Here is a 16936-nt window from a genome sequence, read left to right as displayed (position 1 = left end):
AATGAAGAATATGAGGTAACTTTTAAAAATGATAGTTTAAGTACGTAAAATGATTGTTTATATGGTTAAAATGATATAGGTTTGATGATGTTTTTTGGTGGTTCTGTTTTATTTGAAAACCGATACTTTTGCATCATAAAATGATAGTTTAAGCGGATAAAATGATACTTTTGCATGATAAAATGATAAAATGATAGTTTCGGCGAATAAAATGATAGGTTCTGTGAATAAAATGATACTTTTGTTTCATAATGATAGTTTTAGATTTTTGGCTAATAATGTGATAGTTCTTGTGGGTAAAATAGTATCCCTTCTGTCAATAACAATTTATATTTTTTTTAAATGAAAGCATGACAGAGTTGATACCATAATATCCACTGTCATGGAGGATATAAATGGTGAAACGGAAGATGATGAAGTTTTAAAACAGAGAGAAGAAAATTTGAATAAGGACAAAGGGAAGAAGATGGTTTCTCAAGATCCTCCAGTCGAAAAGGAGAAAGTGGTCAGAACAACAAAGAAAATTGTTGAAGCAATGTGCTCTCCCTACAATGTCAGAGCAGTAAATCTGAAAGGAAAACTGAATAAAGAAGAGAGAGAAATAATGTACTGGTTGATGACAGATGAAGAAAGTGAATAGTAAGTTTTGAATTACATAATTATATTCTTATTCAGTTCTTTTAACTAACATTAAATATGAATTTGAAATCAGTTATGAGGTAGTTTATGAGAACGACAAGATCACAATGTTCAAGATTGACTTTCACAGCCTTGCTCCACGTACATACGTCAGGATCAACATCATAGATGCATGGGTTGTGTTCCTCAACTACAATGAAAAATTCAAATCAAAGGCATCACCGAGTCGTCTTTTCATCAACACCACACCTACGGTACAGTAAACGAGTAAATAAATAATAGTATTACATAAAAAGTTAAATATATTTACAAAAATGTAAACATGACAGATTTACAACATTACTGCAAGGAGATCTGGTTGGACTGAAGCAGAGAGTCGAGAAAGATTTTTCTCAAACTTGAATGAATTTGTGTCAAAGATTGAAAATTTCAAATGGGAAAATTATGACCTGGTAAGTCATAATTAGATATACATTACAGAACAGGGGTGCGTTATAATGATAACCCATATTTATGTGATAAGCTAATAACCCTATCATTTTATGGGTCAAAAGTATCATTTTTACTAAAAATGATATTTATACATGATAAAATGATATTTTTCGTCCATAAAATGATATTCTGCTCTATAAAATGATACTTTTCGTCCATAAAATGAGGGTTATTAGGTTATCACCATAAATATGGGTTATGATATGATCACATCCCTTACAGAACAACATACCTATATTTTTTAAAATGACATTTGTATATAATGTTTTGAAAATTAGATATTCTTTCCGATCTGGGCGTACGAACATTATTATATCATCTGCTTCAATCTCAAAATGCAAATGATGGATGTGATTGACAATTCTCTGGTTAGTGAAGATTTACTTCAGAAGAAATATGAAGATGCACCAAGTACTCTGGTATGTTTAGTTAAATGCATTCAATATTTATTAGTTAAAATGCATTGAATATAATTGAGTACGGAACATAATATCATTTTTAATAGAGAAATGAACATAATATCATTTTTAAATGCATTCAATATTTCTCATGTATGTTTTGTGTTATTTGAATAGAGAAATTTCTTCTGAACTATCTTGGAAATGGAGTCAATCCATCAATGGGAAGAATTGTCAAACTGTCAAAAACCAGATACATGAATATGCCATGGCAGAACGATACAAATAAAGTTGACTATGGAATTTATGTGATGCGCCATTTGGAGACTTACATGGGTGGTCCTGTTCGTAACTGGAATTCGGGTTTAACGAAGAAGGGAACAGAGTCTTTCATAAAATTCCGTGCCAGATATACTGAAGCATTGCTTATTGGAGATACTAACAAGAAGGCTTTTGAGACATTTACAATGATAAAGAAGAAGTTTGAGAATGACAGCAAAAAAGGAGAAATTGATGTTGAAAAGATGATTAGAGAATTTAAACCCCCTGTATACTAACTTGTATGACATGATAATAGCGTTTTGTAATAGTAGTTTCGAATATAATCACCCAAAATTATCATTTTATCTGCTGCAAGTATCATTTTGTCATTATATAATTCAGAAGTATCATTTTATCAGTCAGAAGTATCATTTTATCATTTTATCTGCTGCAAGTATCATTTTATCAGTCAGAAGTATCATTTTATCATTTTATCTGCTGCAAGTATCATTTTATCTACTGCAAGTATCATTTTGTCATTATATAATTCAGAAGTATCATTTTATCAGTCAGAAGTATCATTTTATCATTTTATCTGCTGCAAGTATCATTTTATCAGTCAGAAGTATCATTTTATCATTTTATCTGCTGCAAGTATCATTTTATCTACTGCGAGTATCATTTTATAATTTTATCAGTCAGAAGTATCATTTTATCAGCTTATATATCATTTTGTCAGGTTAAAATATCATTTTATCCGTTGAGAGTATCATTTTATCAGCTTATATGTCATTTTTCCAGCTTATACATCATTTTATAAGGTTATTGTCATTTTATTTGCTGCAAGTATCATTTTTTCAGGTTAAAGTATCATTTTATCAGTTTATAAACAAAAGAATCATGTTATCAGCCAAAATGTCATTTTATAAGCCCAAAGTATCATTTATTAAATAAAAATGTCATTTTATACACCAAAAATACCAAAACTATATCAAATGGCTTCAATCTGTCTTCTCATTGACTCTACCACAATTTCTTGAATCATGACGACCCAGCTCATGACATTTACCACACCTTCGTAGAGGCTTATTTGCTTTCCTTATTGCACTCTCCCTCTTTGCTACTCTGCCACTAGCTGATCATTTGGTACTAACAACGTCTGGAGGATGTACATCAATTACATCAGGTACTGCCATTCCATAAAAATCCTTAACCATCTTCTTCTTTTCAATGACTGAAGGTGCTGCACAATTTCCAAATATATGCTCTTCCAAATCATCAAGACCAGCACTTAACAAAGACAAACCTCAGACTTTTGGACTAATCGATAAAAGTTGGAGAACAACTTTTTCTTAACTTCCTGCTTTTCTTCCAAATCTGCAAGATAAAAGATAACATTATTACAATAAATACTATCATTTCTCTGACTGAAAAATAGAATTTTTACAAATAAGGTTAAAAATGGAGCACACGTTCAAATGGTTGTTGTTCCTCAGATGGTAGACCATGGGCTGCCTTTAGTAAAGAGCTCTTCAACCACCTTCGACCAAAATATTTCTCAGGAATGAGATTAGCAGACTTATTCTTCAACAAACAAAATATATGACAACATAACAAACCAATTCTGGAAAACTTCTTGCAACTACAGTCGAATGTGTCTTGCTTACAATCATACTTAACATCCCATGTTCTACCATATTGGTCCTTGACCTGATGCATCTTGATGTTATCCTCAACAGTAGTTATAGAAACAATCTCACATACCATACTTATTTCCTGTTGTACATGTTTGAAAATAGAATCAGTGTAGATTGTAGATGCATGCTTCTCAATAGGCAATTGGGTTGACAAATCAGGAATAGTTGAGTAATCCAAGTAGTTCAATAGTGAATTGGCATTCCTTTGATCTCCCACAGCATAATTAAAGAAATTGATGAACTGTACAAGATTTGCACGTGGCTTTGTGTAGTTTTAAAAAAAGCTATTCTCCGATTCAGACATCGATGTAGTCCTAAGAAGCGACCCCATGGGAAAATCTCAAAAATAAGCAGGAACCCAGAATTCTCTATCTTCAAACATTGATCCAAACCAGTTCACATCTTCTAATCCATACTGTTCCATGATATCATTCCATATTATATCAAACTCATCAGGCTCTAATAAATCAGACCAAGCACATGCATTCTACTCTTTTTTGAAATCTTCATTACCAAGTAAAGATTTGGGCAACTTATCTGACACCTTAACCATGATATGCCACATACACCATCGGTGCCTTGTTTGTAAAAGTACTTGTTGAACAACAAGTTTGATCCCCCAATCTTGATCAGTGATAATCAATTTGGGTGCTACCCCCATGCATCGAACAAAACAGCCAAACAACCAAGAATAGGATTCTCTACCTTCACATTTTTTTTTTTGGTCAAACACCTTCACGGTGGAGGAAAAAGTAGGTCCCTCGTCCCATCTATATCATCAAAAGAAGGATTACAAAAGACTCTCCCAAAAGTGGATCATCTTAGAAGTACAAAGAAACCAACAGAACCAGCATCTCAATAATAAAAGGAACAAACAAAAACCATCAAAATCTAAAATTAGGCATGCCTAATCTATCCAATCTGCATAAAGCCTTAACTCTCGCAGGTGCTGAATCCCTTGTGAAGATGTCCATGTCCGATAAGTCCCTTCCAAGTTTCGCCAAGAAGTCAGCCGCCATATTCCCCACTCTCAGGATGTTAGACACCCTCCAGTTTATCCCTCTTAGTTCTGCCTGAATTCTGACCATAGTATGTCGCACGCTCTCCGAGCCAAGTTGTGAGGAGTTGAGCCATCCCACAATTACCGCAGCATCTGTTTCCAGCCAAATCTGATTCTCGTGCTGTTTAGCAAGAATAAGACCCTTAAGAAGAGCCAGCATCTCAGCCTCCAATCCTGACAAAGCCCCTAAATTTGCAGCAAACGCTGCCACAATTTTCCCGAGATGATTACGCAGCACCCCTCCACCACCAGACGACCTAGTTGCAAGATGGAAGGCTCCATCTGAATTCACCTTAATCCAATCACGATCAGGCGGTCTCCACTGGACCCTCTCTATTCTCCTCATCCGCCTCCTACATGAAGAAACCAAACCCCAGGCCTCCCCTAGACTGCATGCTTCCCATTGATCTGGTCCTAGGAGTTTTGCCAGCATCAGATTTCTCAAGTAGCGTTCCACCTTCCTAATCACATTCTCCACCATATATTTCTTCTCACGGTGCACACATTCATTTCTTTCCGTCCAAATAAACAAGAGAATGAGACAAGGCACAATAATACTTACATGGTTTCTCCGGCGTGGAGGTAAATGCCTCTGCCACCATCGAAGCCGAACATCAACGTTTATTCCTTCCTCTACAACCACCGGGACTTGTGGAAACCATCTTGTGAAATGTCCCCACACCATTCTCGCTGCATCACCATTCACAAATAAGTGCAATCTCGTTTCAACATTCGGTTTAGCACAACATCTACATTTCGATGCCAGCTCTATTCCCCTCCATTGAAGTTTCGCATCAATAGGGATCCTGTTAGCCAATAATCTCCACAGAAAAAGGAAATCGATGGCCTAACGCATTTGTTCCAAATAGACTTATGTATCCCTCTTTTCTCTGCTCTGTTTCTGATTAACTCCCATGCTGAAGTAACTGAAAAATTCCAATTGGGAGTTAAAGCCCATCTTCCTCTATCCTTTTCCCCTCTATCAAAAGGCACCTGAAGAATCTGATTTATTACTTCCAGAGGTACACCCCACTCCTCGTTTAGATTCAACAATTCCACTTCATCCCATTGGTCTCCATTCCAGAACTCACTCACCTTTCTTGGTTGTACAGCCACCCGACCTCCCACAATGCTTGCTATAGGGACATCAGCTAACCAAGTATCATACCAGAAACATATTTTCCCCTCTCCCAGGATCCATCTAATCTGCCCACGGCACTTCTGTCCCGCCTTAAACATTCTTCTCCACATCGGACTAAACCGACTAGATTTAGTTAGAATCGGAGGGAAAGAGATAGAACAATATTTATGAAGCATGTACCTTGCCCAAAGGGACTCTTGTTCTTGAAACCTCCACCACATCTTGATGCTAAACGCCTCCACTGTATCTGCTATGCGTCTTAAACCAAGGCCTCCCTCTTCAATTGGTAAGCACACTCTCTCCCATTTGATCCAATGCGTCTTATTTGTCGTGTTACACGAGCCCCAAAGAAACCTTGCTAGAACCTGTTCTATCTTTCTCATAGCCCCCTTTGTTGGCTCCAAAGCCTGAAAAATATGAACCGGGATGGCTCCAAGTACACTCTTTATCAAGGTCAATCGTCCCCCAAAAGATAAATGTCTATGACCCCAACTATGAATTTTCTCCGAAATTCTATCACGGATGAACATAAACAGGTTAGTACGTTTCCTTCCACGAAAGATAGGCACTCCTAAGTAGGTGAAAGGGAAACTTCCTTGTTGAAATCCACTGACTCCCATGATCTCTGCAGCCCAAGAGTCAAATTTCTTGTCAACGAAGAAGCAGATTTTCCCCACATTCACTTTTTGTCCTGACACATCCATGTAATGATGAAGACACTCTGAAAGCTTTAAAATAGCCGAACTCTGAGCCTGCGAGAAGATAATAATATCATCCGCATAAGCTAGATGCGAGACTCCAAAAGAATACCTAGCCGATCGGTACATCATGTCCTTTTTTCCCAGAATAGTTCGATCAAGTAACCTTGATAGGTATTCTGCCGTCAAGATAAACAAGGAGGGGGAGATGGGATCCCCTTGTCTTAAGCCTCGGGTAGACTTAAAAAAACCAGTTGGACAGCCATTAATCAGAACAGAAAACCAGCACGGGGAGACACAACGTTCAATGAAAGATAGCCACTTATCAGAAAAACCCATCCTCTTCATGATCTTGATGAGAAACGGCCATTGGACTCTGTCATAGGCTTTCTCCATGTCTAGTTTAAGTACCATGTTTGGAGACGAGATCCCTTTCCAGATTTCACGAAAAAGTTCTTTGGCCAGGAGCACATTATCACTGATCGTTCGACCTTTTATAAAGCCACTCTGGTTTGGCACTGTGATCATTGGCAATAAAGGAGCCATTCTTGTAGCAAGGAGCTTAGAGATAATCTTATTCATCATATTGCATAAGCTTATTGGCCTAAACTCAGCCCACCTAGAAGGATTCTTCTTTTTTGGGATAAGCACGATCATTGTAGCTGCTATCCCTCTAGGTATAATTGCCCTAGCAAAAAAATCAGCCACTGCCTCAACTATATCTTTCCTCACAATCTCCCAACAAACCTGGAAAAAGAGAGCAGAATATCCATCCGGACCCGAGACACTTTCTGCATTTATACTAAAAACAATCTTCTTGATCTCCTCCTCATCAGGAGTCCTCTCTAGGGCCCCCATATCCACATCTATTGGGAGAGACTTAATGATTTCCAGATCAGGTTCACCCAGCGTTCCGGCATCTGCTGTTAATAAATCCTCATAATATTTGACTGCTGAGGCTCTAATATCAGACTCCTCAGTAAGAGAGTGGCTGCCTACCTCAATTTGGTGAATTCTAACCTTTGTTCTTCTATGTCTCACCCAACCTTGAAAGAATTTAGTGTTTCTTTCACCTTCTACCACCCATTTTACCGCTGCCTTTTGTCGCCAGAAGTCCTCCTCCATTTCTAATATCAACAAATACTCAGCCGCAGTTCTGTTCATCTCCATTCTCGACACCGGGGAGGGCTCTTCTTCGAAATTTAGAATAGCTTCCTGAGCATCCAATTCCGCCTTTTTAAGTTTCTCCAGAACATTCCCAAACACAACTTTATTCCAGATTCTCAGACATTTCTTCAATCTACTTAACTTTATTTGGACATTAATCATTCCGAACGTCCCAGTGCATTCCCTCCAACTCCTGTTCACCTCTTCCAAAAAGGTATGATGCCTAACCCACATATTTTTGAACCGGAACGGAGGCCTCGGTCTTGACCCCGACAGCCTGCAAGAGATAAGAACAGGGCAATGATCCGATAGAATTCTCGGCAAGTTAGAAACTCTAGTAGCTTCAAATAGATTCGTCCACCCTTCTCCCAAAAGAACTCAGTCCAGCCTCTCGAAGATCTCCCCACGTGACCAGGTAAACTTAGGTCCATCCGCACCCACATCCATCAACTGACAGTCACAAATTGCTTCAACAAAGTCCAGCATTTCCCTCGTTCTATTATTACTACTCCCCTTCCTTTCATCTTCCGAAACAAAAGTGTTAAAATCTCCTCCTACCAGCCAAGGTAAACCATCTATTATCGCAGCCAAACACCTCAGCTTGTTCCACATTGGGATTCTTCCAACTCTAGTACACTTCCCATACGCCACAGAAATAAAGAAAGGGGTTGGGAGCAATGAAGAAACACAACGGGCATGCAGAATTTGCTCCGAGTCATCCCAGCTATCCACCTCAATCCCCATTTCCGCGAATAACCAAATTTGACCATTATTATTACAACCTTTATATTGTAGACCAAACTTCCTGCTGAAAAAATCTGCTCTCGGGCTAATCAGAGGCTCAATGATAACCAACACCGAGATCTTATGTTCCTTTATCAACCGTTTAATAACATTCTGGGTGTTCGCATTCGCTACACCCCTAGCGTTCCAAATCAAAAGATTAAATGACATATCAAACATTATGTGATTGAACCAAGGGAATAACCTTTACCTTTTTTGCTTTGCCAACATTTTCCTGTTATTTTCCTCTTTCCAATGCAAGATTTCTTTTCTCCAAGATACATTTCCTAGGCTCCCCCAGGTCCCCATCAGGCTCCTCATCATCCATATCTCAATCTTTCTCATCCTCGTAGGCCTCAATATCAAAATCACCATTGGGCAGAGACCGATAGTACCGAGCGCCAGCTGGGGGATTACTCATTGATATCATCGCCAAAGACACCTCTTCACCAGCTAAAGGAGAAAACCTATTCTCCAGATATCTAGGAGAACAACCCCTGCCACTTCCCCTCTTGGGGTAACCCTCCGAACGCCCTTGTTCCCTTTCTAAAGACAAAGCTCTCCTACCCCCATTCCTGACACCCTTTCTCCCACGCCCTCTCCTTTGGTAAGAAAACTTACCCCCCTCTTCTCTACCACCCTCCCCAACACCTAAACTACCTGCTGACAGACTAACTTCCGACACCAGAACTCCCTGGGCTCCCTGTACACCAACCTGAACCTCCTCAAAACCACCAAACTTACTGCTCTCTTCCTCAACACCCCCCCCCCCCAACCTGACAACTCAGACCCTCCTTAACACCTTTAGAACCTGAATCAACCTGAGCATCCATTGCATTAAAGGGCTTATAATCTTTTTTCATCGGCCTTACTCTCTGCCCATTAGCGTAGCACGTATCACTTGAATGCCCAACATGCCTACATTCCTGACAGTAAAGGGGGATCCGGTCCCATTTCACCGCCTGCCTAATCTCTCTCCCTTGCAAATTCAGAATAATCTCTTGTGTTGGGGTCATGGAAATGTCAATCTCAATGCACAATCTAGCAAAGGACAATCTAGATCGTGTAATAGTCGCATGGTCCACTTGAAGTGGCACACCAAGTAATTCACCAATTGAAAATAAATGAACTGGGAGCCCAATCAGATTACACCAAACTGCCACAATAGGAGATTCAAAGAAGGGATCGAAGTCGGGAGTCCACTTAAAAACTCTCATAGGATGACGATCCACAAACCAAACCGGCATACCATTAAGGCCACTTAATAATTTTGCATAATCATCAATCAAGTGAAACTAAACTAAAACATGTTTCGCATTAATATACTTCCATGAGTACTCCCCCAGAAACTTCATGCCTTGAAATGCTCTTTGCAAATGGAAGGAGGACGGAATGGAGTGAGAGAATTTACCTACCACAGCATAGCCCAACTGCTCAGCAAGATAGGCAGTTTCTTCTCCTGAAAATTGGATTGAAGGAAGCCCATTACTCTCACCCTGCACCCCCAGCTTCTTGATCTTCCCCGGCTCAAAGCTGATCGGAGAATTGGCCCTTAACTTACCCCCATCCACCAGAGATTCTCTGTAATTTTTACCACCAGCCCACCTGTTGCTTTCCCCCTTAGAATTTAGATTTCCGGTCAGACCCTCTTTGTATTTGTCCATCTTTCTTTTTGGTTGTTGTTCCAAAGTACCCCCAGCTTCTCTTCCCCCACCCCCTCTATTTCTTTCCTTTTCCTTGGCATCCCTCAGCCCTTCCTTACTCAGAGGAGGGAATTCCTCATCAAGTTCCGATGGAAGAACCCCCGGTGGAGTGTTGTCCCCAGTCCGAGCCTGCTGAATGATTTCCTCCATCAGACAATCCTTCCCAGAAGTTGTACCCATCTCCAAATTCGACACCACCCGCTCCCCAACAAGCTCCATCTCCTGTAAAGGCTGAGCAGATATTAAGTCCAAGGCCAAATCAGAGGTGTCCCAGCCGGAATGAATTCCAAGTGTGTAGAACCACCTTCTACAGAGCTATCTCTGGAAAACGAGGCAGCCCCAGTGACCTCAATTCCACCCTCCCCTTCCATTTCCTCCACCACAACCACTTTACTGACATTGCAATCCAGAATCGGAGCCAAAGCCTGAGGATATCGACCCCTTTTTCCTTTCGTCCCCTTAACAGATTTTAGATCGGACCCTTCCAAAATCTTAATCCCCGATTGTCTCAGAGCTCTACCCCGAAGGCCACCCCTTCTCATCTCCGCCATCCTCATCAAGGGGGATTTCAGCATCGATTTTGAAAGACGCCCTCGAGATTTGAATGAACGCAAGGATTTCTTTCTCGCCAATCGTTTAGGATCAGGCGAATCAGACCCTCCATCTCTCAACACAAGAACACCCCTAGCCTCCTGCACAGGGGAAAGCTCCCCCTCTACCTCGAAGTTCTCCGGTAAACCCTCCGAAGTTTCGGATTCCGCCATGAAAATCACCGCAGCAAAACACCCAGCCTCCCTTTACCACCACCAGAAAAGCAATCGGAGACGAACACCAAGAGAACGACGCCACCGAAGAGCAAACGAAGAAACAAACAAGAAAAAAACGTAGCAAAACCAGAAATCCCTCACTGTGTGAAAATCGCACACACTGAGGGTGAAAATCGCACCATCCCTCTGTAGTACTAAACAGTGCTAAATTTGAGATATAGAATTCTCTACCTTCACTTGATAACAAGCCAGCTCCAACTGTAACTGGTCTAGAATGGTTATCTTTTCCAGTGAATGGAGCAAAAATCATGCAATACCTTCAGAATATAACATAAAAATGAATTATATTTATCAGGTATGACTATCATTTTATCAGCCAAAAGTATCATTTTATCAGCTATGAGTATCATTTTGTCATTATATAATTCAGAAGTATCATTTTATCACCTATGACTATCATTTTATCAGCTATGACACGTCTGAAAAGTATCATTTTATCAGCTATGACTATCATTTTATCAGCCAAAAGTATCATTTTATCAGCTATGACTATCATTTTATCAGCTATGACTATCATTTTATCAGCCAAAAGTATCATTTTATCAGCTATGGGTATCATTTTATCAGCCAAAAGTATCATTTTATCTGCTGCAAGTATCATTTTGTCATTATATAATTCAGAAGTATCATTTTATAACATAAAAGTAATTTAATCAACAAAAAGTATAATTTTATGTCTATTAGCAACAAAAGTAATATATACCTGTTAGTGTTGTATGTTGAGTCAAATGAAATTACATCTCCAAACATATGATAATTTCGCCTTAAAATAGCATCAGCCCAGAAGAGTCTAGTTAACTTTCCATGAGATCCTATCTCAATTTCATAATAGAAGGCATCAGATGATTTCTTTTGAGAACGCATATAATCAAAAATCATTTGAGCATCTGAATCATCAATATTGGACATAATATCACGATAACCATTTCTAATATCAATAATATCACATCTAACATTTCCAGGTCCACCCATTATCTCCTTCAAAAGTTTGAATGTGAGAGTGGGACTAATATTACACCTGCCACAATCCTCCATAAACCTCCGATGGATAGGATCCAGATTGCGATTGGCCATCATAAAATGCCTATGCTCATCCGCAACCATTAAGTGATTATGATACTCAACAAACTGATAAACCTCATATCCTCTGCTCTTGCCATCTGAAAATCTCAAATTGAGCTTAGCAAGACATTCACACCTAAATGACCGACACCTACGCTTCTTAAAAGACACTTCAGTTGATTGGGATGCATGACCAGGTATAAAATTCTTAGAGCCTTGTCTGCTGCAAGCCAAATACTGCCACTTAGTAATACCTTGAACTGATTTGTTACCCATTTTACGAATGCCAAAACCAACTGAACGAGCATAATGTTCATTGAAACCAACTGCTTCTACTAATGTATTGAATTTCATCATTGGCTTCAAAGCATCATCACAAACAGGAATGCACATACCTACAAATCAGTAAAAGTATCATTTTATCATAGTATCATTTTATCATAGTCTCATTTTATCATAATATCATTTTATCCGACAAAACTATCATGTTATGCAGTAAACCTAACATTTATAAGTCGAGCGTATCATTTTAACACATAATCGACAATACATAATATAATCAAATAAGAATTTCAATACATCAGAAACATAAACCAATCGACAACTAATATTAATCTAAAATCAAATTCAATACATGAATATGAACACAATCAATAAGCTAAATAATAGATAATGATTATTACCTTCGTTATTTGCTACAGATTCCATCGAAGCAAATTTTCACAGCAATTGAAGAGGTAATCAATGAAAATAAGAACGCAAAATTGAAAACATCTTCCCGATCACAATTATGGAAACAAAATATGGAGACTACGGAATAATGAACAAATCGAAGAAAATCTGGAGATATTGAAATAAAATAGGCGAGAAATATGGAAGATGAAGATGAGAGAATCGATCTGTTAATTGTGAAGATGAAGATGAAGGTGCGAGAATTGAGTTCAAACAGAATAAAACAGTGAATCGCGCGTTTGGAGTAAAATTCAGAAATTAAATGAAGAAATTACATTTTTACCCCTCTGCGCCTTTTTTATGAAGTAAATCTAAGTTTGAATCTCAACCACAAAATTATCAAATATATGTGGTCCAGATTTGGTTATAGAGTTATTATATGATTTGGGGGTTATGATATGATCACATCTCTCTCTCTCTCTCTCTCTCTCTATATATATATATAGGGATGTACTAGTATAACAACAAATTTTAAAGTTACAACGTACATCCAATTTGGTGCTGCCATGTGGCACAATAAATGCAATATTGTAAACACTAAAATGCAATATATATTTATAGAAGCTATAAACGAATTTCGCCAGATTGCATTTTTGTTATATGCAGATTTCATTTTTTATTGTTGAGTTTTGTATTTTCACATAAATTGCATTTTATATAAAGACGGATTGCATTTATATATGTAAAAATGCAAAACTTAACAATATAAAATGCAATTTATGTGAAAATGCAAAACTCAACACTATAAAATGCAATTTACCTACAACTAAAATGCAATCTGCGGAAATGCATATACAACTAGATTGCATTTTTGTGTTTAAAATATTGCATGTTTTGTGCCACATGGCAACACCAGATTGGATGTACGTTGTGACTCTAAATAAGGGGGCACCCTAGTGCTCCCCTATATATATATATATATATATATATATAGAGAGAGAGAGAGAGAGAGAGAGTCCCATTATCCACAAATCCACTCTTAAAGACCGAACCACCGAACCCTACCAAATTAGGGCTTTTAGATCTAGTTTTTTATGGATAAGATACATAAATTAATAAATTATTTTCGCCTTCATCACGAGCCTATTTTAATTCATCCGATGGTAAATAAGTCATACTAACATGCTACGAAGATTTATCTTCGTTCCAGAATATATTACTTCATTCTAGTAGGTTTTTACTTCATTCCAGTAGGTTTTTACTTCATTCCAGTACGTAAATGTGGTTTCGCCGTCGCGTGTCGTTCTTTCTCTCTACAATATCTATCACCACCGCCATAGCGCTAATATGGTTTAATAATCACATGGAATAATGTAATAAATTATTGGAATGAAGTATGTGTAGAAGCATTTGAAGTTCTACTGGAATAAAGTAAAAATCTTATCCGATGAAGTAATAATGTTTCTGAATGAAGTAATAAACTCACTTGAATAAATTGCATTTTTAAATGTTAATTAAGCAAAAACCCACGTCAATGAATTTGAATGAAGCATATGTTGAATCATTTCAAAGCCTACTAGAAGCAAGTAAAAACATGTTGTAGTTTCAAGGTATTACGAACAGAATGAAGTAATAAACCTATACAATGAAGTAAAATGGGCTTGTAATGAAGCCGAAAAAATTTTCACAGCAGCACATCTCATCAAAAAAACTAGATCTAATGGCCCAGATTTGGTCTCTAGTTCGGTCTTTAAAATTGGTTCGACATTGATCACAACTATATATATATATATATATATATATATATATATATATATATATATATAGGGGTGCGTTAGGCTCCTTTGCACCCTAAGTGTCCTATTTCCTTCTTAATCTCAGCCCTTGGATCCTTGAATTGGATGGTTGTGATCAATGCATTATTAGTCTATAATGTTGCATTATTAGCCGCTGTGCATTATTAGAATGAAAATGTGCATTATTAAATGACACGTGGCATTAATCTAACCGTCAGATGACAAAATCGTGGGGTTAGGATTAAGAAGGAAAAAGGACAAAAGATATGAAAAGTATTTGAATACATCCCTATATATATATATATATATATATATATATATATATATTATTTATTTATTTATTTGAAAAAATTCTTTTATAGTACACATTTAATATATTTAGTAAAAATGACAATATAATGTCCAACGATTATAAAAGAAATGCATACTTTAGATTAGGGATGTCACAAATATTCCCTCCGTCCCGGATAATTCGTCTCAGTTTTCCATTTCGGTCCGTCCCACATAATTTGTCTCATTTCACTTTTACCATTTTTGGTAGTGGGCCCCATATTCCACTAACTCATTCCAACTCACATTTTATTATAAAACTAATATATAATGGTAGGACCCACATTCCACTAACTTTTTCAACCCACTTTTCATTAGAATTCTTAAAACCCGTGCCCGGGCAAAGTGACCCGAATTATCCGGGACGGAGGGGTATCATCGAGTCATTTTTCTAATATAATTGAGTCATTTCAATGTTCTATTGAGTCATTTTTCTATTTTAGAAAGATTTAATATAATTGAGTCATTTCTGTTTTTACTCTCTATCTCTTAATTATTCTCTCGTCATTTCTCTTACTTTATTCACAGTATTCTTAATATCATGTCAATAAGAAACTCTTCTATTTGTTTTTGTTGGAAAGAAATAATTAGAATTAAGATGATTGATTCTAAATTGATTGTATACCATAACTAGAATAGGATCTCCGGAGATCTCGTTTACCATATGTACATTACCTCTTGCCTATAAAAGAATGTAACCCTAGCACATATAGTATCAAGAAATAAAATACATATTTTTCCATCCCCAATTCTTTCTTCATGGCGTCAGAGCAGGAAGAATTCTGGCTCAGAAAATTATCATCATAGCCCTTCTATACCCAGTTCTCGGCCAAAAAAGCTAAAACCAACAAAGAAATCAATTCCCAAACACAAAAATGTCAGATACTGAAACCAACACAGATGAAGAAAAACCAACAACTGAATCCTCAAAGTTGAGGACAAACAAGAACGTTACCGTGGCGTTCAAATTGAACAGGAAGAACTACCCGTTATGGTCGCGGCTTATGAAAGTCGCGATAGGAAGCAGGAGGGGATACTCTCATATCCACGACGAACCACCCGAACCGGGCAGCAAGGGGTATCGAGATTGGGAAGAAACTGATCTGACAGTTTTTTCTTGGATCGTCGATAACATCGAAAACGATATTATCGCCGATTTTGCTCACCACCAAACATCCAAAGCTTTGTGGGACAATCTCGCAATCACATTCGAGAGCAAGGCTGATCCGTATTTGATTTACGACCTGGAGGACAAAGTAATATATATTAGACAAGGAAACCTTGACCTTGAGACGTATTACCGTCGAATCCACGGGTTGTGGGTGAACATCGATCGAAGTCAACAACAACCGGTAACATGCTGTGATAAGGGGATCGGGCAATATCGGCAGCACGCGAGTGAGAAACGGCTCATCAAATTTCTCACAGGATTGAATCAAGAGTATGACCACATCCGTCGGGAGATCCTCAAACAACAACCATACCCCTCAGTCGAATAAGCCTACGGATGGGTGAAGAAGGAGGCGGCTCGACAGAAAATCATGCCACCGGCATCCGCTCCACCCACCGGAGACTCCACTGGCGTAGGAAGCGCCGATGCATCATCGGGGGAAATCGGCTACGGATTCGGGGCACAGAGGGATCGACCGAACAACCGAGGAGGCCCGCAACGACCGCCACCTGCCGGAGCCACGTACCAACCCGCCGGAGGAAGACCAGACAAGAGTAAGCTGTGGTGCTCCCACTGTGGGAAAAACAAGCACACGAGGGAGACCTGCTTTCTCCGAGTAGGATACCCGGAATGGTGGGATGAAAAGCAGAAGGCACGAGCCCAAGGGAAGCTCGCCGCCGTCGGTATCGGTGAAATCGGGCAGCGGCAGAATGCCCCAAATCAAAACAGAGGAGTGGCGAACGGAGGAGGGAACCAGCCGAACAATCCTCCCCAGCCAGAAACCGGCGGCGGTAGTGGCGGCGGCGGCGGTGGGGGCGGAATCCGGGTCGGAAATTTTGTGGAACGGACCGGAGCGATGGAGGATCAGAACTGGGGAGGCGGTGCGATTTCAGGAGGTAAAGGGTTTGATTTTCAATCAAACCCTAACAACTTTACCCTCTTCAATTATTGGTCCTCAAGTTATAATAAATATCATAATGCACCCCACTCTCTAAAATATAAACCCCCCAGTTTACCCTATTATGATAAGCAGCCCAGA

General features: G+C 38.7%; 1 protein-coding gene across 1 annotated transcript; it reads left to right on the top strand.

The window, feature by feature from the left end:
* Positions 1–15601: 15601 nt before the first annotated feature.
* On the top strand, positions 15602–16225 carry LOC148932548 (uncharacterized). Its single transcript, XM_089065149.1, has one exon. The coding sequence runs from the start codon at positions 15602–15604 to the stop codon at positions 16223–16225; it is 624 nt and encodes a 207-aa protein (XP_088921275.1).
* The last annotated feature ends 711 nt before the right edge of the window (positions 16226–16936 follow it).

This window comes from Salvia hispanica, chromosome 2, assembly GCF_029641045.1.
Source record: "Salvia hispanica isolate PSC_SH4W2 chromosome 2, Shi_PSC_v1, whole genome shotgun sequence".
Lineage (NCBI taxonomy): Eukaryota > Viridiplantae > Streptophyta > Magnoliopsida > Lamiales > Lamiaceae > Salvia > Salvia hispanica.
This window is presented reverse-complemented; position numbering and strand designations above follow the sequence as displayed.